Genomic DNA, 25225 nt, shown 5'->3' with positions numbered 1-25225 from the left:
GATTATACTTGTTTTATTTCACTGAACAACAACCTGATTGTATGAATGTTTTTTTATTTATTTATTATTATTATTATTATTATTATTATAACTCCAGAATGAGCCTTTTATATTCATATCAGAAGCCAGATCAGCTCTTGGAGAGCTACCATTTTCAACCACCTTTATTTTATTTTTAGATAATGGCTCATAATAGAGAGACTCAACATCTTTAGATTTGATGCTGACAGAACAATTGCCTTTCTGCATGGAGTTTGCATGTTCTCCCCGTGTGTGGGTTCTCTACGGGTTCCCCGGCTTCCTCCCACAGTTCAAAAACATGCGATATGGGGCTTAGATGAATTGGACACTCTAAATATGACCATAGGTGTGAATGTGAGAGTGAAATAAGGGTTCAAAAAGTGTCCTTCTACAAGGGCTGAGGTTCTACCTGGAACCATTTGCTTCTGAAAAACCCTTCCCCAAAGAAAAAGTTCTTGGTAACACTAATGGTTCCAGTAAGAAACATCATGATCCAGAGAACCCTTTAAAACCCCTTTCCTGGATAAAGGGTTTTAAAATTGAACTTTTTTGGAGGGTTCCACCAAGAACCCTTTTAAAACTCTTTATCCAGGAAAGGGGGTTTAAAGGGTTCTTGGTGGAACCCTCCAAAAAAGTTCCAGGTGGAACCTTTATAAAAAGGTTCAATCTGAAGCCAAAAGGGGTTCTCCTATGAGGACAAGCCGAAGAACCTTATATGGTTCTACTTAGCACTTTTATTTCTGAGAGTGTATGTGGCCCTGTAATGGACTGGTGATCTGTCCAGGTTGAACCCTGCCTTTCACCCTCTCTCAGCTGGGATTGGCACCAGCGACCCCCACGACTTTCACGTGGAGGATAAAGTGGTGGAAGACGAATGAATGGATGGATGAAGGTTCTCCGACACATGTGGAAAAGGCCCTTCCCTTCCACATGTTGCTAAAAAAATGTATGCACTGTGCCTTTAAATGAATAGGAAGTGGTAAGCTGTCTTCTGAGGATTAATAGGCTCTGGATTGCACTTTGTACTCTGCGCAGAGCTTTTAAAAGTAGAATTTTATGATATAACTTGGCTCTCAGATAGAGGATTTTTAAACGGAACCATATTGAGAGGACATATATTTATACAGAGCCCAGGGTGTAAGCAAAGAGCAGCTGCTCACTGTGCGGAGCAAGAAATCCACTGATCTTTAAGTATATTTAGATGTCTAAATAACGCCGAGCTGTGGAGTGATGCGGGTGTTATTTTGGAGTTGAAGATTGCTCATTTAGTGCATATCTGACCATCTGGTGTAAGTCCAAAGTTATTAAAGTTCAGTATCGTGATACACTTTGAATATGAAAGTGCAAATCAATACAAGGCAACTTTTGAGATGATTTTACTTCCCTCTACCCCACTAATTAATTTGATGTGGCCCGCCACTTAATATCAAGCTATAATTAGTCATTTCTGTACAAGTTTTGCATCATAAATGCATTCATATTTTGCGAATCATGATCATTGATCATTCCATATCAAAACCGAATACTTTTATTTTGAAATTATGTGAACTATCATCATAATTATATTATTATTACTAGACACTCAGTGGCCCCTAGGTTGAGTTTGAGACCCCTAATCTAAGGAACAATCAAATCAAAACTATCATTAATGTAATTTATAGTGTTACATTTGTATCAATACTCCGAGGTGGTGGGTGGAGGGTGGCCCCCAAATCAAATTCAGCTTCAGGCCCACATAAAGGCTTGGGCCGGCACTGTATTTATACACATATGTAAAGGGAAGCTGATATAACGGCTTTCTTTTTTAATGTAATGTATGTTTGTGTGTCTTCGTTAAACATTTAAGTCTTTACTGTCACGTACATTCATTGTTGCGTCACGGCTAAAAGTGGGTTTGTGAGAGAGGTGGAGCATACGTCCACTTCTGTTTGTCACAACATTAAAAAGGATATTTAATTGATGTAATTTTCCTCCTCGCTTAAGGAATTAAAGGAGTATTTTAAGCATGTAAAGCGAGTATACTAGTTTTTAGATGAGCTGATATTTCCCAGGGTGATGGTGAGAAGACTGAGAGATCGTTAATGAATGAAAGTCCCATTTAATATAAGGAGCATTTGTCAGTATTTACAAATATATTTCAGCTGTTGTGTATCATTATTACCGTTGACAATTTGAAAAGCCCAAAAATAACGTGTTAAATCTTAAATAAAATCGTATTAAATCGTTATTTACTATCTTTCTATAAAGCAAGTTGTGTCTGTGTGTGTGTGTGTGTCTGTCTGTCCGAGCATGGCCCGATGGTGTGCGTCCTTGATTTTCACGTTTGAGCAATTTTTTTCGCATCAGGATTGTCAGAGTGTCAACAACGGGCAGGCAGCGGCTCATCAGCAGCAGCTGTGCTGTCTGGGAGTGAAGAGGCTGTCCTCACGGTGGGTGAGACATTTTCACACGGTTCACCGCGGAACATGGTGTTAGACTGAAACGACGGTGTCCATTCACCAATACGCGAGCGCATATTTATTTAGCATTAGCATGAGGCGACGATTAGCATTAGCATAGCTAGCTGTTTTGTGACTGTCAGCCGCGTTGGAATCTCTTTACAAGGCGTATTTGATTTGCGTTGTGCCTAATGATGTTGCACAGTGTTTGTATCATGTTATCCTTTACGTTCCTTATCATGCATTACCATAACTGAACAATCTTCAGCGCCCACTATAGGAATACATACTTCCTACGGGCACTGCACTAGTTTATTTAATGTAAAGGAGGTGAGAATGACACACGGCCGCTCTCTGTATCTGTTTTCCGCGCCATCTGCGGTGTCGTCTCTCCCAGAATCCTCCATTAAAACATGAGCAATAACTTCTTCGGCGGCTCTCATTTTGAAATGTTAATGCATTTTTCGCGAAACACTTAGAAGTGTATCATAATTGCTCGGAGTGATTTACAACAGATTTGTGAAATGCTTCAAGGTTTTCCGTCACAACCAAATGCCTTCTTTTCAACCAGGAGTGATTCTCGTAATGTAAGGTAGTGTTCGGAACTCATTTTTATTTATTTAGGGCTTTTTCACCCCCAGCCCCTAGACGCGCCACATGCATCAGGATTGTGCCAAACTGGAAACCAGGTGATTCCACAGTGACAACATGCACCCATTTGCTGAAAATGTCATGACTCCAGACATTCGCCTGGCACTGAGACGAATAGTGATATCAATCTTCTCTCTCGCCGTCTCTCAGGGCAAAAGTGCACAAGCATGTTGAACTACCTATACATTGATTAAATCAACACCGCCATTTATGTTTTTTTTTTTGTGTGCAGGGAAACTCACCTCCACAACTAATAAAACAAATGGAAGCATTTTTGTTTTTTACGAGAATGATTCATTTGTAAATGTCAGGCATGAAGGGACCATTTATTTCACAAAGGGCCATTCATTCATTCATTCATTTCTCTGTGAGCGGCAAATAGGAGGCATCAGGCCTGTGGGGACTGTGAGGCTGTTTGCTGTAGCTAGCAGCCGTATACGCTGAAAGTCATTCATCAAAACCATTTCCCCCTTTTCCCCCCAAAAACTCTGTCCAGCCCAGCTGTCGTGATGCTGCTGAGATTAATTGGTTGTGTCATCCTGTACCCCCCCCCCCCCCCCCCCCCGTTCAGGCAAAGATGCTCTCACTGTAAACATAAACCTGCTCCGGGCCTCACTACGTCTATAGAAAGACTCCAGAATCCATTTTCAGATTAATGCATTCATGTATCACAGGTGGCTACACACTCGCTCCTTTCACAACCTGAAAAAAAAAAAAAAAGGTCTTCCATCCGATTGAGAGCACGGCGGTGTTTGTGTAACAGAGCTTCGGTGTGCATGGAAATATTATATCACGCTGTATAATTTCATTTTAATTAATCATAATAACACCTTTTTAGTTTGAGTATTTTCTCACTCTGGATTTCCAGTTGCACTGCTTCATGTGTTAGTTTATAAGAAGCTCAAAGAGTTCGCACTGGGCCTCAAAAAGCTGCTCTGATGTAAATGTATATAGGTCTGAATTATTTCACAAAGACCCACAGCAATTTACATGTATTTGATGGTTTTAAATTTCGCCAAAGCTGTTTTTTTTTGTTTTCTTTTGGGGGGTTTGTTTGTTTTTACTGTTGTGAAGAAGGGAACTCGCTGTATTGACACTGATTTCTTACCAATGTCAATGTAGCAAAAATACAATAATACATAATGTTTTTTGGCAGAAGACATAAAGAAAGGAAGGAAGAACAAATACAGTATAACATTGAAATCGAATTACACACATTGCCTTGCTCTTGGATGGACTGCCACTGTGTTTAGTTTTATTGTTTCACAGTAGCTCAGCACACGTTAAAGCTCCCATAGAGTGGTCCTATCGCACATATATGTGAGTTATGGAGGTCTACTTACATGCATTAACTTGTTTTTATGGTCAAAAACCTCCTAGTTGCTGCAAACGAGCCGATCAAAATCTCTCCTCACTGAAGCTCTCGTCAGCAGCGCTGAAATCTCACCCCCAGAAGACAGAACTGTGTTGTGATTGGCCAGCCAACGAGAGCTTTCTCAACTGTCTTGTGATTGGCCAGGTACCTGGAAGTGACGTAGTTAGCTCTCAGAAGCGCAGCTCCCCCCTCTGGAACGGTGGATGCACTGCAACTCATTATCAAAACATTGTTTTAACAATGTTTAAAAAAAAGCTTTGTCGCGACTCCCTGCCGCAGTCCCTTTTTACGCCTTTGACCCTGAGTCGGTCCCAGAGTCAGAAGACACTGTCGCCTCGTGAAACACCTCCACAACGGACGTTCTTCTTCTTCTGACGTTCAATGTACGCAACCGGATGTGCCCGGACTAGTGCCCGGAGAAGAAGGATCTGCTGTTCAGGAGACGGGATCCTAACCCTATCACATCAACGTCGTAATCGGTGCTACCGATGCTAACCCAACTCGCGTCTGTTCAGGATTATCGCGTGATCCTCTGTGAATACCGCTAGATCCCGAGGCACCGCTGCGCTGCCGCAATATGCCACTGGGATTGACTCCGGGGCAGAGGTTCGGTGCTAAACCGTGCCGCTGACGTTTCCGCTGCTGTAACGTCACGATTCCAGGCTTTTTCAGACCGCTTGCAAAGCCCGAGAACACGATAAAACCCAGCGTTTGTTTTGAAACTTTAGGGCTTCATAAACTAGGTAATGGCACAGATACACACCCAAAAAACAACGCTAATTGGAACTTGTGGTCTATGGGAGCTTTAATTGTTCCATAACATATAATTGTGTTGCATGTTGTACCACTTTATCACCTCAACTTGTTCAAAACCTATTTAAAACACGGATTATACAGCGCTCAAAGCAGCCGATCGGATTCTAATGCTTCTAAAAACCAAGGACATATTTCCACAGTTACAGATACAGAGTTAGTGTCTTCCGACGACGTCACACCGTTATTCAGCTTTGTTTCACGAGCAGCCCTCCCCCCCCCCCCCCCCCCGGGGGGGGAGCTCTGTGTTCACAGGCTTTTTACGGCGCCAGCCTCTTGAACCGCTGCCGCCGACTCTCATCCCCACAGCGTCCTCCTTACAGTAGATCAGCACTTATCTGACGCAGTGCTTAATTCATTCTTATAGTCCGGGAGATTGAGAGGCTGTGGGGGAAAAAAGTGGCTTTTGTGACATTTGTCCCTTTATAGCAGATCATGTACACAATTATCCTCAAAATTGTCTCTGTATATCACCACCTGCTCCTCTGTCAGCCCCCGCAGCCACAGGACCATGACTGCTCCTGCTCTCCATTGCCTTCAGCCCATTTCTCTTCCTTTGCTCTATCCTTCACCTCCCTCCCTTTCTCTCCCTTTCTTTTCTTTTCCTTTTCTTCTTCCTTGTCACCCAGTATAGGAGTCAGAGAAAGGACTGCAGCATCCTAAATAGGTGGAGAGGATATGGAAAGGAAGAGTAAAGAACAAAGATGTGTGTGAGAGAATATTATGAGGATGTCAGACTTATACAGCGAATAGATTTGAATACACACACTCCAGGACAAAGGGTGCATGAATGAGTTTTTGCAATCAGAGAGGGCGTTTGTGCCCTTAGCGCGAAGGATAAACCGAGCGAGGATAGAGGTAGAGCGTGGTAGATTTAAGACATTGGGTGTACGGAGAACAGTTCGTGCCACCATGCTGGCACTGCGCGCCTGGTGGCACGAAGTTCGACTCTGTTCATGTCAAGGTCCAGGCTCGGTGAGTCTCACCCTCAACTGGACCCAGAGTGACAGTTTGATGAACTGCCGAAGCACCTCGACGCCCCAGAGCGCTGGCAAACAGACCTCCTGCCATCAGTGCATGCAGTCAGAGAGAGAGAGAGAGAGAGAGAGAGAGAGAGAGAGAGAGAGAGAGAGAGAGAGGGACACGGTGATATGGAGTGGTGTGGACCGCTTTTTCCAGATTTATTGATTTGCGTAGTCGCTGTGGATTCAATCTACTGACTCAATTGGTGTCGAATTTATGTGGATTTACTTTTTCAGATTTTGCGGATACACAAGTAGATGCATACTTGAAAATATATATATATATATATAGAGAGAGAGAGAGAGACTATCTTCCATATACCTACAAATTTATCAACATCAACTCCAAAGAAAAGGTCCATGTGTACCAATATAATCAAGTCACCAGTGTCTGCTTTGTTGATACAACAGAAAACTATTTCTTATTCCCAACACACCAGTGCAAATATATACTGCTGTTCAAAAGTAGTAGAAATGCCCTTATTTTTGAAGGAAATTCACTTTTTTTCTCAATGAATATTACATTAAATTAATCAGAAATACACTCTATACATTGTTAATGTGGTAAACGACTATTCCATATAAAATATATACATAATATATATGTATAGAGGCCCATTTCCAGTGTTCTAATGGTACATTGTGTTTGCTAATCGCGTTAGAAGACTATTGGATGATTAGAAAACCCTTGAAAACCCTTGTGCTATGATGTTAGCACAGCTGAAAACAGTTTTGCTGGTTCTTTGACCAAAGGGCAAAATTATTATGTTGAATAAAAATCATTATTTCTCATCTTGTCGATGCCTGGACTATATTTTCTATTCAATTTGCAACTCTTTTGATGAATTAAAGAGTGACTTTTAATGGAAAACACAAAGAAATTGTATAGGTGACCCCAAACTTTTGAACAGTGCTGTATACACATATAAAAACCTTGGAAAAAGTTACAGCCAGACACTCTACAATACAATTCAAATAACTATTTATCTGTTAAGGGAAACCTCTGGAGAACGTTGGGTGCTTATGTTGTCACTTTAACGCTTTAACGGTGCAGAGGAAGACATCTCAAACTAAAGAAAAAACCTATTACAACAAATGAGACGATGTTGTACTTTAAAGATCTTGTGGCTCGCATTGTTTTCGAATCACGTCTCAGACCAAAAAAAGGGTGGTGGCTTTAAAACAAAAAATGAAAATAGTTTCAGCTCCGAGCGCGACACCCGCTGCATCCTGCACCTGTCTCGCTGAAGTGACACGATGTGACGTAAAGTGGCACCTATTAAATTTCTGTGCCTGTCGCTGCCGTTTTTCATTTATCTCGACTTGGCTTTTAAGCATCGAAATGCTTCACTGGCCTCGCTGATTAAAATGTAAGCCCCTTTCTCATTTGGAGGAACTGTCAAAGCCTAAAAACAGCCATCTACTGATTACTCTCATCCACATTAGCTCCTAACGATCAGGCACCTAACACACTGTGGTGTTTAATAGCCTGCGATGGTTTTTGCAGCCGATACTGACATTTGTCAATTGATATTGTTTCCGTAATGGCGTCCCCTATTGCTTCATTGTTGTGCCGCTGACAGCTCTGAAGGCGTTCGTTTGGGAAGACTTTGCGTGTGACACGATCACACTCGCGCCCGCTGATTGAGCCGTCTGTCACGGGTAGCCTGTCCTGTGTGTCTGAGCGTGGTCTCTGTAAAGAAGAAATGTGTTCTTAAAGGCTTTGCATCGCATTTACGACGCACTCACCAACCACTTTATTCGTTACACGTGTTCGACTGCTTGTCAATGCAAATATCTCATGGTAAAGACACAGCAAGTGCCTCTTTATCGGGCGTCCAGTGTGCCTAATAAAGTGGTGTTGGCTTCCCCTTTATTCCAACTTGAATCAGTGACAGTTGTGATAGAAATAATGTCTCACTCAGAGGCGATTGTAGAGTCTGTAGGGGCCCTAGGCAAACATTCCCAGGGGGCCCTTCCAACCAGTGTTCATCAACGAAAAATCTGAGTTAAATTTTTTTTTTTAGAAATGAATGAAATAACATGGAAAAACGTTGTAATTAAAAAGTATGTGAAAATATAAATGTAAAGAACAATAAAATACTGTAAATAGCTTTTAAAAAAACTATATAAACTTAGTAAAAAAAAAACCTTACACTGTTAAGAACCCACATTATAAAACAATATAAATATATATAAAACAATAAAATACGGTAAATAACTGAAAAAAAACTTATATAAACTGAGTAAAAAAGATATACGTTACACTGCAAATAATCCTCTTCATTTTCCAACTTGCAAAACGATAACTTCACACAGGTTAAAGTGAGGTGGGGCCCCTTTAGGGAGGTTTCCTACTGAGATGTCATTTTTAAGGGGGACGGGGAGGCGGCTGGTCACTGCACATTTCAGTAAAAACAGTCCTCAGGCTCCGAGTGTCGGGGGCCCCTTATCAGCTCGGGGCCCCAAAGCAGTTGCCTGCCTTGCCTGTTCACAAGCTGCGCCTCTGGTCTCACTTTTATCGTCGGGGAAATCCATGATGTATTAAAAGACCCATCAGACAGACTCAGACTTGGGTATTAAGAGATTAAAAATACGACTCTGATAATGGGCTCATTAGTGGAACTCTTAAACTGCAGTTTCAGATCGGCGTTGCATTTGTTATTTGGTTGTTGTTACACTTGCTGTGGGTTTCCCTGTCAAGCAACTACATCATTATCCCTTCACCCAGAAGGATTAGTGTGTTGCGCAGAGCTTCTCCTCCAGTATCTCCCTGTCTCGCGCTCTCTCTTTTGATGAGTTGGTTGAGGAAACAAATGCTGTTAAATACCAGAAGAGTTGTTGAGATCCATCTCAGATGACTCAGATACTTTTTCATACATTCATACATAGCCCATAAGTTATGCTCAAAGTATGTTACGGTGCTTTTCCACTACACAATCCTGGCACGACTCGCCTCGGCACGTTTTGTTTTTATTATTGCTTTTTCATTAGCGACAGTACCTGGTACGTTTTTTTAGTACCAGCTCTGGCGCAGTTCCAAAGCGAGCCGAGCCAATACTATAATGTGACATGAATGTGAAGAGTCATGAGCACGACATCCGACACAAGAATCAAACCGAACGATGCCGAACTGTAGACGAAATAGTAAAAGACTTAAAAAATCCTGAAAAACTTTAGCGTTAATCTCCAACATTTACCAAGGAAATGTCCTCATCACAACCCCCTTATTTCCGCCGTATTTCGTGTCATGACTCATGCAGGAAGTACTGAACCATTCTGTGAACAAATCTATTTAATGAACTGATTCTAATGAGTCAGTTACACTGAAAACAACTGCTTTTACAAGTTTGTGTGTGTGTGTGTCACGTGTAAAACAAAGTCACGGCAGTTTAATGCCGCCACGCTGTGCTGACTCCGCCCACGTTGCTGCGCCGTGCCGAGCTGAGCTGAGGCGAAGCGTGCTGGGACTGTGTCGTGGAAAAGCACCATAAGCGTTATACACTCATGATTGCATTGAATCAAAGATGCATGCTGTGGAAGAACACTTGAATATTTAATGATGACACTGGTATTCATGATGATGATGATACCTGTATATATATACACTCAATAGCCTTCATGAGCCAACGAGCAGCCATTTCTCATGACATTCCCCTGGTGGTTAGATTAAAAAAGCTGGAATCCCAGGATGGAATGGTGAAATTAAGGGTGAGAAATAAAAAGAAAGCAAAGGACCTGGTGGATGCCTGGTGTTGCATGTTGAGTTTGCACCCTGTCAGTGACCTCTAATTACCGTTCACCTCTATGCAATCGTTTCCTTCATCATACTTTTAAGTTAAAAAGGACAAAACTAAAGGTCAGTGTTTTGGCAGAATCATTAATTACCTATCTCTCTCTCTCTCTGTGTGTGTGTGTGTGTGTGTGTGTGTGTGTCTGTGTGTTGGAACAGTTTGTATGTTCCCTGCATGTCCATGTTGGGTTTATTTGGCGTCAGTGTGTGGATATGCAGACTGTAAATGTACCTTAAATGACCTGTAGGTGTGAATATGGCTGCGTCTTCAGTGGCTCATCTGCTCCACCATATAGTGGCCTTTCAGTAACAGGGCTCTTTCTCTCCAGCCACAAAATGGATCCATGGATCCAGGTTTTGTTTTGTCGTTTTCTTTCTGGGCAGCTGTACACAAAACATCCTAATGCGATATGGACCTTCTAAGGTGAAAGAAGAGTTAAATTATATTCCAGTGATACATAACCCCCCCCCCCCCCCGTGACTCTCACCCAATGTCAACTGGGAATATCTCCAGCTCCCCCACCAGCCTCAAAGTGGTGTAGAACATGAATTAATGGATATCCCCCCGCGTGTGCCAAATCAATCTTCCCAAACACGCTCAGCGCTGTCAAAAAATATGCACTCGGTCATTAATGCAAAATTCACAAGGTTCACAAAAATCCTAAAAATATTTACTTCGCCGCACGAACCAATCCATTAATTGCCATTTTAATTGGAATGAAGTGAAGTTGTTGCAAATCCCCAGTTGCCCTCTTTTCCTATTCAGCAGTGTTGGTTTATATATATATATATATTTTTTTTTTAAACATTCATCACATTTTATAATGCCTGTACTCAAACAAACTGATTTTCCATTAACGAAGGATCTTTGGCTGTGCTCAGTTTAACATTTAAAGTGGTATATTATAGTCTGCCATACATTTGGTTTTTTTTCTTGGCTGTTCATATTTTTGTCTGTCAGACAAAAGTTCTGTCAGTCTTTTTTTTGAATTCCCCTGATGAACCTGGATTTGTGCCGTACAAAAAAAGACAGACAACACAAAAACTGGCCCAAACTTCATTGATGTTTTTTCTTTCCGTTCACAATCACGTGATTTCCTTTATGTTTTCCCGCCTCAGTCAAGCAGTAAACGACACAAAGACATTGTACCCAAACAGGTAAAGGAGTAAACATGACCCACCATGTATAAACCACAAAGGGGAGCTGCCTCGTCAGTGGTCGTCAGGAGCTAAAAACCCAATTAGACTGTTCAGGGCTTCAGGAGACACGATTCAGACGCGCGACAACATCCGTTTCCCCGGAGGCGCCTTGACCTTTTTAGTTTTCCCCCTCGACGTTTCACGTCTTCTGCTGAATCGCCCGAGAGAGCTGACAGTCATGAATGTCAACCAGTTTGCTTACACCTGAGTGTCACCAAGATGAATTCCCCTTTTTTTTGTGTGTGTGTTTAAACTTCCACTGGTGGATCAGTAATGCACGAGACCGCAGTCTCTGAACTTCTATAGGATGAGATTAGCCTTAGAATAATAATGTCTCCAAGTTTTATTTTGATGCTACATCGGCTTACGGCAGATGGGGACGTCACCTCTGTCAAAGCCTGAGAATAGTCTGCATGGCCTGTGTTGGCACTACGGAACCTCAGGTTTCGGGTCCGTGCCACAAAAAGAACGACATCATTCTACTTTATAAACTTAGCATAAACCTCTCTCACACACACACACAAACCTTTGCCCGGACAAGGAAGCAAAAAAAACGGCGTGTTTCCACTAACGCGACTCTACTCGGCACGGTTATTTTTGCTTTTTCATTAGCGACAGTACCTTGTACTTTTTATTTGTTCCTGCTCAGGTGAGGTTCCACACAAGAATCAAAGGGAACAATGCCGAACTACACCCTTAGAAATAAGGGTTCCAAAAGGGTCCTTCTACAAGGGCTGAGGTTCTACCTGGAACCATTTGCTTCTGAAAAACCCTTTCCCGAAGAAAGCGTTTTTCTAGGGTTCTTGGTAACACTAATGGTTCCAATAAGAACCATTTTGACCCAGAGAACCCTTTAAAACCCCTTTCCTGAATAAAGGGTTTTAAAAGGGTTCTTGGTGGAACCCTCCAAAAGGGTTCCAGGTGGAACCTTTTTATAAAGGTTTTAAAAGGGTTCTCCTATGAGGACAAGCCGAAGAACCTTATATGGTTCTACTTAGCACTTTTATTTCTAAGAGTGTAGGAACCGCCCAGGGAGCAATGGGTGTTGGGTAACTTGTAAAACCCTTTCTTCAGGAAAGGTTTTTTCAGAAGCAAATGCTTCCAGATAGAACCTCAGCCCTTGTGGAAGAACGTTTTTGGAACCCTTATTTCTAAGAGTGTAGAGGAGGGTTTAAATGCAGACAAGATTTTCTATTTCTATATTATACTTCCTATAAGTATAGCTTCTTCTTACTATTATGCTTTCTTCTTTCTTCACAAATACCTGTTACCTCAAGCTATAACATTTACCAAATGTGGAGAAACTGAGAGCAAATCCTACATTGTGTGACTTTAAGTCAGACTGTAGTGTGTGAGCAAGAGAGGGAGAGAGAGAGGGAGAGAGAGGGAGAAGACAAATTAGGCAATTGCTGTGGAAATTGCGCGTTTGCCTGTGCGCGTTAAGGCAGAAGGTGGATTTTGGAAGATTGAAATTGAAAAGTGAGTCTGGGGAAAATAATTATGACTGAAGGATTCAGTCACTGTTTTTTTTTTGTTTGTTTTGTTTTTTTTTCCTTTACGTTGCAGCTCTGCAGACACTAACTGTTTGTAATTCTGATGAAACAATCCTCTGGACTCGAGTTCACTCACTAAATCACCCCGCGGAACTTCCCTCTCCCCCGGGGACGAGCCAAGGAAGCGCTGCGCGACTGAAAACACTCCACAGCATCACCGCAACAAGCTGCTGCTGTTTCTACAGAGCCCGAGGAGGACCGAGCACGGAGCTGCGTGCGTTCCTGTCTCTCGTGCGCGCACGCACACACACACACACACACACACACACACACACACACACACACACACACACACAGAGAGAGAGACACAGAACAGCAGCCATCTGAAAGCGCAGAGGCGAGTTTCGGCTCAGTCACTGTGAAAACAGCGGGACCGATGCTGAAAGCGCGCAGCTGCGTTCCTCCAAAATGTGCCAGAGAGACTCATCCGGGTCGAAACCGAGACCGGGCTCCCTCGCCGAAGCCGGGAAGCTCTTTTTGAAACACACCACCTTGCACGGCTTGAGGCACATCTTCCTCAGCGGCTCCTACCCGCGCAGAGTCGCGTGGCTGCTGGCTTTCCTGGCCGCCTTGGCGCTGCTCTTCACCTGGTCCTCGAACCGGGTCCGGTACCTGCTCTCGTCGCCCGTGTACACCAAGGCGCACATGGTTTACGCCAAGCGACTCGTTTTCCCCGCCGTCACCATCTGCAACCAGAACCTGCTGCTCCCGCGGCGCATGAAGAAGACGGACATCTTCAGCGCGGGGAGGTGGCTGGGACTTTTGGGCAGGAACTGGCAGGTGTCCCCGGCTGCGCGAGAGGCGCTCGCGCCGCCGAGGGGCCAAGACGGTGGGAGCGCGTCGATGGGCGAGCCGCCCTGGTCTCCTCTGTCTCGGATTTTGGACTTCAACCACTTTCTGCCTCCTCCCCGGGAAACGCAGCCGTCCATGCTGCAGCTGCTGGACCGGCTGGGACACCAGCTGGAGGAGATGCTGCTGTACTGTCGCTACCAGGGAGAACTGTGCGGGCCGCGCAATTTCAGCACCGTGAGTGTGGATAAAGTTCAGTTTTTTATTACTGTGACGACCCCCCCCCCCCCCACCCCCCAACAGGTTGATGCAGCTTTTTTCGAAATTAATGCAGCCTTTTTTTTTTTCAATGAAGCAGAAGGTGAACTGACACCGATACCATCTTTTATATGATATCAAATGGCTAAGTACAGTTTCCGTTGACCACATGCAAAAAGAGGAGGCTGGTGTGCGCGTGCACTGCGCTGCTACTGTTGCTTGGGTAATGTGCCTCAGTGGCCATATAAAGAGCTGTGTTTATGCAACAATAATATTTCAGATTGACTCATGCTGTGTGTGCTTAAAGTGATGTATGTAACAGTATACTGGGCTTCAGATGGCACAGAATGGTCCTAAACCCATAGACTTTAAGACACTGTTTAGTGGGATTTTAAAGGTGCATTATGTAATAAATCTAAAGCAACTGGCCATAAAATCCTCCTAATATGTCACAGAGACTCAGGAATAATGTTCATATAACAAACTGAACTCACCAACAACAACAGTACAGATAAAATATTTGCACTAAAAAAAATATTTTGCAGACTGCAAATCATGTTTATATGTTTTGAAATCATGTTTTGGCATGTGGCGCCACCTACCGCCGTCTACCAATCGTTGCAGTCAGTAGAGTCTCAACTGCCGAGCAACCACGGGTTGCCAGTTACGTCAAAAAAAACGAAACCTAAAAGACCTCGGTATTTTCAATTAGAATGTAGTAACCGTTTTTGGCCACATTCTTGCATACGGCGCCTTCAACAAAAGGGCTGAACAATTTAGCAGTTTGGCCAAAAACGGCACAAATTGGCAAATCGAAATGTATTTCTTAAAGGCGCCATATGTAAGAATGTGGCCAAAAACAGTGTTACTCCACTACAAATTCAAAATACCAAGGTCTTTTAGGTTTCGTTTTCTCCGCCATTGTAGCTCAGATCTGGCAACCCGTGGTTGCTCGGTAGCTGAGACTCTCCGGGCTGCAATGATTGGTAGATGGCGGTAGGTGGCGCCACATGCCAAAACATGATTTGCAGTCTGCAAAAGAATGCAAATGTTTTGTCTGTACTGTTGTCGTTGGTGAGTTCAGTTTGTTATATGAACATTATTCCTGAGTCTCTGTGACATATTAGGAGGATTTTACGATCAGTTGCTTTAGATTTATTACATAATGCACCTTTAAAAATGTCACATTTATTTTATTTTAACTCGCATTTCCATTGTCTCACGTCGTGTATCAATGCTCCAACGACTACACAGTGAATGTTGACCTATATCGTACGTCAGATCTCTCTCAATAACATATTTACCCCCAAATCTTCCCTCACCCTCTCTCACTCCTTATATATATGAATCCCTTTTCTCTGAGGATTTCACATGTTAAAGTGCGATTGTACAAAATTCTACACCCACCACGATCAAATGTTAAATCATTTTTATTGGACAATATTGCGAAAATAGGGTTCGCCACGTGGTCTGAACGGCCCCTGTTCTCCCGTCATTCATCACCGCTGGATCGATCCGTGTACAATCCTGCGCTCACCAGAGACCAATCTGCTCCCCCCTAATGAAGACTTTTGATTCATTTAGCAAACGCTTTAAAAGTATCATTGACAGTTAGCTCTGGCCTCAGTGGTAAGCTCCAGCTCCATTGATTGCACTTTATCATTGCAAGGAGGAAAAAAAAATTGTGAAAGCCATTGTTGGTCTCTCCCACCTCATTAACCAAATCTGTTTTCAGTTAAGTAGATTTTTCTCTCCTGTTGTTTGAAACACAGTTTGTTTGTGCGTGTTTTTTTTTTCCCTCCCCCATTTCCTCAAAGGGTTGTTTTGCGTTTTTTTTTTTTTTTAATGTATATTTTCAAACGGATCGCTTTGGTGGCTGCCCCTAGTCTTTTTGGCATCAAAACATAACATATCCTCAAATGTTACACGCGGAGCCGCCGCTGTTTCTATTTATTCACACGTTAAAATACAATCTGTAAACCCGCAGGAAAAAAAAAAAACAAGTTATCACAGTGCAACACATTTTCTTCTCACCACCCTCCTCACGGAATGATTCATGTTGTGCAGAGTTTCCTCTCTTTTCAGGGTGACCAAGCAAAAGCAACCTATTTTAGAGATAAACATTTTTGCCAAGGTCTTGAGTTTTGGGGGATATGTTGTTGTTACTGCATAGATAATCGATGTGTGGCCTCTGGGTTGTGCGAGAGGAGCCTGTCTGCATGAGTCGGACCAATAGAATCGGTCACACTTGAGAAGTGATGTGCAGAGGAGGCAGGCCGGCCTGTCCACGTACAATAGGATACGGGATCTATTGACGTCTGTGCGGGAACTCCCCGATGTTTTTGTGGAATCCCTCGGAGAATGTCACAAATTTTTTGGTTCCCCTCCCTCTTCACGCAGCTGCTTCATCCCTCTTTATCTGAGCCTTAACCAACACACCAGACGCTCATCAGGCAGGCTTCCTCTTTACTTGCTGATCTCTAAACATCGATTTCACTTACGATGTCCACCTGAGAACACGCAGTCAGCGTCCCCTGTTGTATCCTATTGATTGAGCTTAGTGGGGAATCTTAACCGCAGGTGCGTTTGCTCGCCGTGTCTTTATTGTAACCGACTTTTGCAGAGAGACATTTATCCCAAAGAGTTCTATCACATGCTTATTACCCTTACTCTGATCAACTCGTTGTTTCTCAGTTGAAATCCAAATGTGAAGTACAGCACATCACAGGCTGGGAAAAGATTCTTCTATTTTTAATGGGAAAAAAAGTAAAAGATACATAAAACTATCCATCTTCTACTGCTTTATCCTCCACCTGATGGTCACAGGGGGGCGCTGGTGCCAATCCCATTTGACATAATATGACAAGATCGCCATCCGTCGTCCTTGCAATAGGTTGTAGTGTGGTAATGTTTTTGACAGTGCCACGTCGTATTGCTCAATAACATTTGAAATCTATTTCTTGGAGCGGGAATCACACCGATACGATACGACGCGCGTTACGTGGTCCACGATACTGATAATATCACGATATACGACAATTCTGTGATAATCGCAATATTGCAAGACGATCACATTCCGATACATCGCGATATCTGTCGAACTGAATAAAACAAAATAGTTTTCGTTTAACTTCCGTTTTTAAAAGTGTGGGATTTCTCTACGTATTAAAGCTCACATAGAGTGGTCCTGTCGCACATATATGTTAGTAACGGAGGTCTACTTACATACATTAACTTGTTTTTATGGTCAAAAACCTCCTAGCTGCTGTAAACGAGCCGATAGAAATCTCTCCTTACTGAAGCTCTCCTCAGCCTGGGTGTTTCAGAACCGAGATTACAATAAAACACAGCGTTCTCAGCAGTGGCTGAACTGTTTGTTTCTAACCTTCGGGGCTTCATAAACGGAGTAATGTCGCAAGATACACACCAACAAAACTGCGTTAATTGGAACTTCCATTCTAGGTCCGCTTTAACAACTAGGGCTGAGCGATGAATCGAAAATTGTAACGAAATCGCAATACCGCCAACTGCAATTTTCAAATCGCAGGAGGCGCTATATTTGTTACAGCCAAAATGTGTGTCGAAATTTCTTCTTTGATTCATTATCGTCTTGATCTGTACACATCTTACTCTACAGAGTGAAGAGAACATAACAAATATCAGACAATAATCCTTTTAAAATCATGTCGCAATCGCAATTCCTGTCAAAATAATCGCAATTAGATATTTATCCAAAAATCGCTAACAACGTAGGGAACAAAGTGCATAAAATCAATCTATTGAATGTGGATGGGACATCTCTTAACATAGCTTTCTCTGCCATTATCCCACTGTAAACTCCCTCTCGTTCTGCCATGTAGCTTTCCCTCATTCATTTGAGCAGCGCCACCATGAGGAGATGTCAAGTAGTGACGCCTGGCGAGTGAAACCGGCAGGGACTGTTAACTTTAGAGTGCCTTAATTTGGTCATTTAAATACTGATATTATCGATTCATATCATATTGCTCGAGGAAGGACGACGATACATCACCAAACTGGACCTTATCTGTTCTACTCAACCTTCACTTTCAATATCCAGCAGAAAAATTGCAACTAAATTGCAAACCAAATATTCAGCCCAACACACATACAGTATGTGTTCAGCGTGTTTTCCCGAGGACACGCACATGTAACGAGATGTTCACTGAGCCACAGCCGCCTGTCACAACTGTTCTCTTTACACTTTATTTGCTTTAACCCACTCACCAGACATTAAGTTTTACATACACCTCCTCCGGGTTCTTAATTCTGCTCCACACCACATGAATTTTATCTGCCGACAGTTTCATTATTAGTCTCTAAAGTGCGCGGCAGACATACACACACATATTTTTTTTTAAAAGATGGAAACTCCCATGTCTCTTCTTGATAGGGAAATCTTTCATTCAGATTTTTCTCCAAACACATTAATCTAACACCTGGTCTCAGTCAAAAGGGCTTTTAAAGGTTCCTTTTTTTTATCATTAATGAAGCGGGTGGACAATAATATAATATCATTTGATGAATAGTGAACAAACACATCTTATTTTTCAGCCTTTGCAACACTTTTTTTTTTTTTTTATGTATTTCATAGGGATATTAATGTAGTTTGAAATGGTTCCAAGACAGAGCATGAAGCTGATGTGCTGCAAGAAAGCATTTATCGCTGTTGCTAATTTACAACTCCAGTCCCTTGTAAAAAAAAAATACTTTATAAAAGCTGTGAATACGCGACAATGCAACACAATGGAATACTTCACACGGCAGACACATCACAAAGCACACAATGATGACAAATACGTTCTGATGAGTATCTGATCAGATCAGAAGTTGACAAAGCAGCTTTGGTGGTGACAGGAAGTGTCTTTGAGAGGTTTGTGACAGTAATTCTCTGCTGTTGAGGCTGATTTTTTTGTCACTGTAAAGCTGTGAAGTGTGTGCGTGTGTGTTTGTTTTATTTTGTAGAGTGCCATTTGTAGTCCCCCCCCCTCAAACAGATGAAGCACATTAGCACAAAGTGTGCGCAGCAGATGCATGCTGTTTTTTTTTGGTGCATTGTTTGTTGAACATTAATTCATGACATTTTACACAATCCTTCATAGGTGTGTGTGTGTGTGTGTGTGTGTGTGTGTGCGTGCGTGCGTGCATGCGTGTGTGTGTCTGCGACTGTCGTGACACATGGCACCTTTGTGCTGAAAACTGAGCTTGAAATCAATGAGAGGAGGAGGGAAAGTGGGTCTTTAGTGAACTTGAGGGAGCAGCTTTGTCACATTGTCACATGAAGGATAGCTGAGGGCCATCTCAACAGTCTCACACTGACTGTCTGCCTTTGAATTATTTATTCAACACAGAGACTGTGGCATTTCCACGCCCGGCGAGAAAGAAGCAGGGCGCTTTTTTTTGTTTTTTTTTTACTCACAGGTTGGCGTGTTTTAAGACATTTAATTTTCTGTGTTTACAACTTTAAGACGACAACAGTTGCTTTGTTTTCAAAGGGGTCCCTGTGCACGGCGGCACATAAAAGTGACCTACAAAAGTGGATTTACCTTGCTTAGAAATCACAACAATGTATTCCTACCGTTTAATATATTTGAACGTGAAGGTTATAGCAAGTTTTAAATTTAACCGTCACTGTGCAGAGACATTAAATACTGTCATTACGTCTTAATTAGTGCTGTTCATTGCTGTTAACGCATGACACGTTTCCATGACGACTGACCGGAAAAAGACACGTGTGACGTCATGTTTTCATGCACCGTTTACCAGTTAGCTGTGTTACGTCCTTTAGCGCTGTTAGCGCGCCTTACAGTCTGTAATGGTAAATTCAAGGTCTCTCCTTGCTCTCTAACCCTAACCCTAACCCATGCTCTGGGTCATGACAAATGACACGTTTCCATGACGACTGACTGGAAAAAGAAGCGCGTGACGTCATATTTACGTGCCACAGCACCGGAGTGCAGGCACCGTTTACCAGTTAGCTCTGTTAGTTCCGTTAGCTGCGTTAGCTCCTTTAGTGTGGTCCCTTAGCGCGCCTACAATCTGTAATGGTAAATTCCATTTCTTTGTCTCTCTAACACAAGATATCAGTTCCCCTTTTGTGTATTCAAATTAGGATGTCTCGACTCAATGTGCACCTAACTGCAACATCTGCAAGATACCCATGTGGGAGTCGGCCCAGACACCTGCCGTAGACAAAGGGGTGTGAAAGCACGGCCTGGAGGGGCAGACCCCTTCCCAGACAAAGAGATCTGAAAGAGATGTTCCCCAGGTATACAATTTTTTTTTGCAAATAAAATAAAACCTTGTCGGCTGGCAGAAGTCTCTATTTCATTCTTCACCAGCAGCCAACCAACCAACCAACCAACGTACCTGTGTACTGCGTATGTGTGCCTCTGTTTTTAAAGCTTAGCGCTACTTTAGAGACTCACTTTAACACGCAAACGTGACGTCGCGCGCGTTCTTCCGGGTCAGTCGTCGTGGAAACGCGGCATGCGTTAATTATCCGTTAACGTTGGCGCCGCTAACGTGCCCAGCCCTAGTCTTAATCCATGCTAGTTTTTCTGAATATCACAGAATATAGCTCACCATGCCTCACCATCAGAAAAAAACGCCACCGCACACAGACACAAACGACAAAGGCGAGAAGAATCATGCTGAAATCGGCGCTCACCTGAAAGCTACAGAACACAGCGAAGATCTCGACTTCCCAAGGTCACGAGTGGCACCCACTGCTGCTGCTGCTGCTGCTTCTGCTCTTCACTCACTGCAGGCAGCACAATCCCACGGTTACCACAGCAACTCTGACGAGGCCTCCTGTAGTCAAGTCGCCACATTATCACCACGTACATGCAGATGGTAGGCAGGGGGTGCTGCTGTGGTTAATGTCCAGGGAAGTGCTGTACTCACACTTTCAAGTTTAAGCAAATCCTTATACGTATTCTTGCACTAATGTATGCATACCACACACACTCACGGTCACATGCACGGTAATAAATAGGTGCACTCACTTCCACACAATCATAAACAATCTTATCTGCCAAGTGCTTTTTTCACTCTCCCTCTCTCTCTCTCTCTCTCTCTCTCTCTCTCTCCACCCCCCCCCCCCCCATCTATCTCTAAATGTTCAGACATGCCTCGGGGGGAAAATCAGCCCCCCCCCCCCGCCCTTTCCCCCAAGCTGTAAATATAGGCAAAGCTTTTAAAAGAAATTGTCCTGAAAAAAATAATTGGTTTGTTTTTGTTGGTTTTTCTTTAAATAAAAAAAAAGCAGCTTGTTTGGCTGATTCACAGCGCACAACATTCAGGGACTAAAACGCAGTGTAGACTTTCCCCATCAGTATTGTTAGCATTCTTTTGTTGATGTAGGCGCTGTCATAACAGTTTTTTTTTTATTTATTATAATGAATATATATATATATATATATATATATATATTATTATTATAAGTACAATATAGGATAAAAAAGTGACCTGGTTATTTTTGGTGCACTGTTTTTGACTTCAGGTCACATTTCATCCTGTGTTGCTGTATATAAGGCTGCTGTTTTTATTTACATTTCAGTGCTTTTTCATCTTAAAATCCATCCATCCGGGGGTTCATATCATCCCAACTTTTCCTTTATGAGAGATGGCTGCATTTTGTTTGTTTGTTTGTTTGTTTGTTTGTTTTTTCTCTACATCTCTGTATCTGCCGTTTGTGACATTCAAGTAATGTGTCATGAAGTGTTTATGTCTGATTCATTATGCCCTTGCAAAAAAAAAAAAAATGTCTTTCCAAGGTCCTCACACAGCACAATTACAAGATATGAGCCTGTAACCTTTTTTCCACACCCAGCGAAAAAAAGGGCCTATCTGTGTCTTCATGTTATTTGCACTGCTATCTTAAAAAGGAGCCTTATCTCCATTGTGTGCTGTGATTACAGAAAAAGGCTGGAAGTAAGACAGACTTCTTCCAGTTATTACGTCTCTGCTCCTGCTTTTTTCATTCCTTCTACACAGAATCCGCCTTTTTTTCTGTTTCTTTTTTTTTACCCACTGTAAAGTTAATTGTGAGCTGGATTGCTGTGATATGAGACATGTGGTCATGCAGCTTGACAACAAAGCAGTGCAGCATTTTATTTTGGATCCCTGGCCGTGCGGCTTTTCCATTCCCCCCGATGTCTGTGATTTGATTACACGTCCATTAGTTTGCTGGCAATCATGTCTTTGCCAATAGGTCACAGCTTCCTGCCGCACACGCTGCAGCAGCTGTACGTGAATGTCATGGATGTAAAGGTGGAGCCGGAGTATGTTTGAGACATAATGATGACGGTGAAGATGATTTGGTTCAATTTGAGTCAAAGCCAGGGATTTACTGGAATACTTCTTCTTTTTTAGTTAAAGTAATTTAGTAATTAAATCAATAACAACTAGGGATGTGAATCTTTGGGTGGCTCACGATTCAATTAATACAATTCTCTATTCAAATGAATCTCGATTCAAAAATTGATACAATGCAGAGTGTGTAAACAAGCGTCTCTTTACTTGTAGCGGAAGTCCCGCCTCCTCTCTCTCCGCTTCGTCTGCTACGGCCGCGGTAGCTCGCCCTCTCCTTCGCCTCACGAACCTCATCTGCTGACACGGAGAAAGACGACGAGGACGACATTTGACCAGCTGAGGATACTGTAGCGCTCAGGGAAGGGAGGGGGTGAGCAGAGCAGCAGGTCTTTGTTGTAAATTTCAGCCTCTCCTCTAGATGGCACTATAAACTACTTACTTCACCTTTAAGGCAAATTATGGCATCAAAACAATACAGTTTGTATAAGATAATGTGATCACACAAAGGCAAACTTAAGACAAAAGTTAACATTTATTCATTCAAAACAAATAAAAACGTACTTACTGAACAAAAAAATAACTTGCATGAATAACAGCTTAGGCTAGCTGCCTTTTTCTGCCAGAAGTTACAAAAATAAACTGTACACAAAAATAACACAAACTGGTGTTTTGTGTGGTTTTTCAAAATAGAAACTTTTTTATTTTTTTTTCAAAAATCGATTTTTGAAGATTACGAATCGATTCAGAATCACGATTCCTACGTGAATCGATTTGAAAATGTGTTGAAACGCTCAGATTTGAGCTGTCGTCCGTCAACGTTTGGAGTTTCGTTTCCTGTCACGTAAGAGTAAAATAGAAAAGAGCCATTGTGAATTTTTTGTTGTTGTTGTTGTTGTTGTTGTTGTTGATGACAGATTTGCTGTGATGTCAGCTGTCATTGATGCTGTGTATGAGATTTCTCGGGGCAGATGATCTCCCCCCACTTTGGAAGAAAAAGTCATGTCACATTCGCTCAAGCGCAACCTTTGTCACGCGGCTCTAAGAGGACGTAAAAGCTCCGTTTATCAACAGCCTCTCGACTGTCTTAGTCCTCTGAGGGTGTGGGTTTTTAGCTGACATGAAACAATCAGCCCCCCCCCCCCCCTCAGTACCACCTTTATCTCTGCTCCTCAAGGATTTAACACGTATAGCTGGAGAATGAGCTTTTACTTCAGGGTCAGAAATATGAGTTACTATTCCCAACTGTTCCCATTTTACTCAAAAATACCTTTTTTTTGTGTGTGTGTCTTTCAGATTTTCACACGATATGGAAAATGCTACACCTTTAACTCAGGCCTAGACGGACGACCCTTGTTAGTGACCATGAAGGGTGGAATGGGCAACGGCCTGGAGCTGATGCTGGATATTCAGCAGGATGAATACTTGCCTGTGTGGGGAGAGACCGGTAAGATCATCACCTGCAGGACACTTCACGTGACATTTCTCCAAGAGTCCTTAAAGGTCCAGTGATTAATAATCAATCATGTCTTAAAGGCGCCATATGTAAGAATGTGGCCAAAAACGGTTACTACACTCAAATTCAAAATACCTTTTAGGTTTTGTTTTCTCCGCCATTGTAGCTCAGACGTAACTGGCAACCCGTGGTTTGCTCGGCAGCTGAGACTCTACTCTCTGACTGCAATGATTGGTAGACGGTGGTAGGTGGCGCCACATGATTTCAAAACATAAACATGATTTGCAGTCTGCAAAAGATTTTTTTAATGCGAATATTCTGTCTGTACTGTTGTTGTTGGTGTGTTCAGTTTGTTATATGAACATTATTCCTGAGTCTCTGTGACATATTAGGAGGATTTTATGGCCAGTTGCTTTAGATTTATTACATAATACACGTTTAATGGTAAAATTGCAAATAGTACTCACTGTTAGCTTGTACAAGTAGATCAGGGTACTACAATGGCCTTTGCATACCATTGTCCGTTGAGCCTGTGGTTGCAACATTAACTTCTAACACCCAGTTTTTAAAAAAATAAATTATGATTATACACCTTTACAAACACACTAATGACTAGAATATTTATTTCCTGTACGTTAATCTTCCTAAATGTTCCAAACTGGACCTTTAAAACCTTTATGAAGTTAAAGTTATTGTGTTTGGTGCAGAGATAATGGCTCACATAGACACCTTTAACATGGTTGTATTCACTGCATATTTAACACCTAACACATCACCATCACTATATTTACTATCATGACCAAGTGCCTACTTTAGGCCAAATTTATGGTGAATGGTTTGTATTTATAGAGCAGCTCTTTTCTAGTCTTGATAACCACTCAGCGCTGCTTTACACTATCGTTTCACACACTTTCATCTGTGTGCAGTGCATTTTTTTTTTTATCACTCATCTTTCACACCCATTCATATGATGCCGCCAACGTGGGGTTAAGTGTCTTGCCCAAGGACAGATCACCATGTAAGACTAGCGGAGCTCGGAATCAAACCCACAACCTTCAAGTTGACCGATAACTCGCGCTATCACTGAGCTACCCCGAGAAAGAAATTCTTAAAGGAATACTTCACTGATTAGCATTTAGCTTTGTATTACTAGAAAAGGGGGAGTATTTTTAGAGTCGAGGGATATCTTCATTATTTTACACTTGGTCACTTGGTCCGAGGCTTGAAACTGCTAACGCTAATTCTGCAATTCCGAAGACCCACCCGTAGGGGGACGGGACCTTATTCCCAGAATGTAAACAGTGTCCGCCATCTTTGCTAACAGTTACACTAACAGGACCAATTGTCACTGGTGGGCACGTAATAGCACAATTTTTCAAAAATACTACCCCTATTCTAGCGAAACACAGCTAAATGCTAATCGGTGTAAAGTTTTCCTTTAACACAGAGGTCTCAAACTCAAATGACCTGGGGGCCACTGAGTGTCTAGTTTGGTCAGTAAGGGGCCGGGGAAGTAAAAAAAAAG

At 42.4% G+C, this 25225-nt stretch overlaps 1 protein-coding gene across 1 annotated transcript in view; it reads left to right on the top strand.

The window, feature by feature from the left end:
- Positions 1–25225, top strand: part of asic1b (acid-sensing (proton-gated) ion channel 1b) — a gene marked incomplete at both ends in the record, with an annotated part of 200556 nt that overhangs the window by 150073 nt on the left and 25258 nt on the right. The window contains one exon of the mRNA XM_083892814.1: positions 23541–23691. Within this exon, the coding sequence (XP_083748940.1) occupies positions 23541–23691 (151 nt within the window). The remainder of the gene's footprint in view (positions 1–23540; positions 23692–25225) is intronic.

This window comes from Microchirus variegatus (assembly GCF_963457635.1).
Source record: "Microchirus variegatus genome assembly, chromosome: 7".
NCBI lineage: Eukaryota > Metazoa > Chordata > Actinopteri > Pleuronectiformes > Soleidae > Microchirus > Microchirus variegatus.
This window is presented reverse-complemented; position numbering and strand designations above follow the sequence as displayed.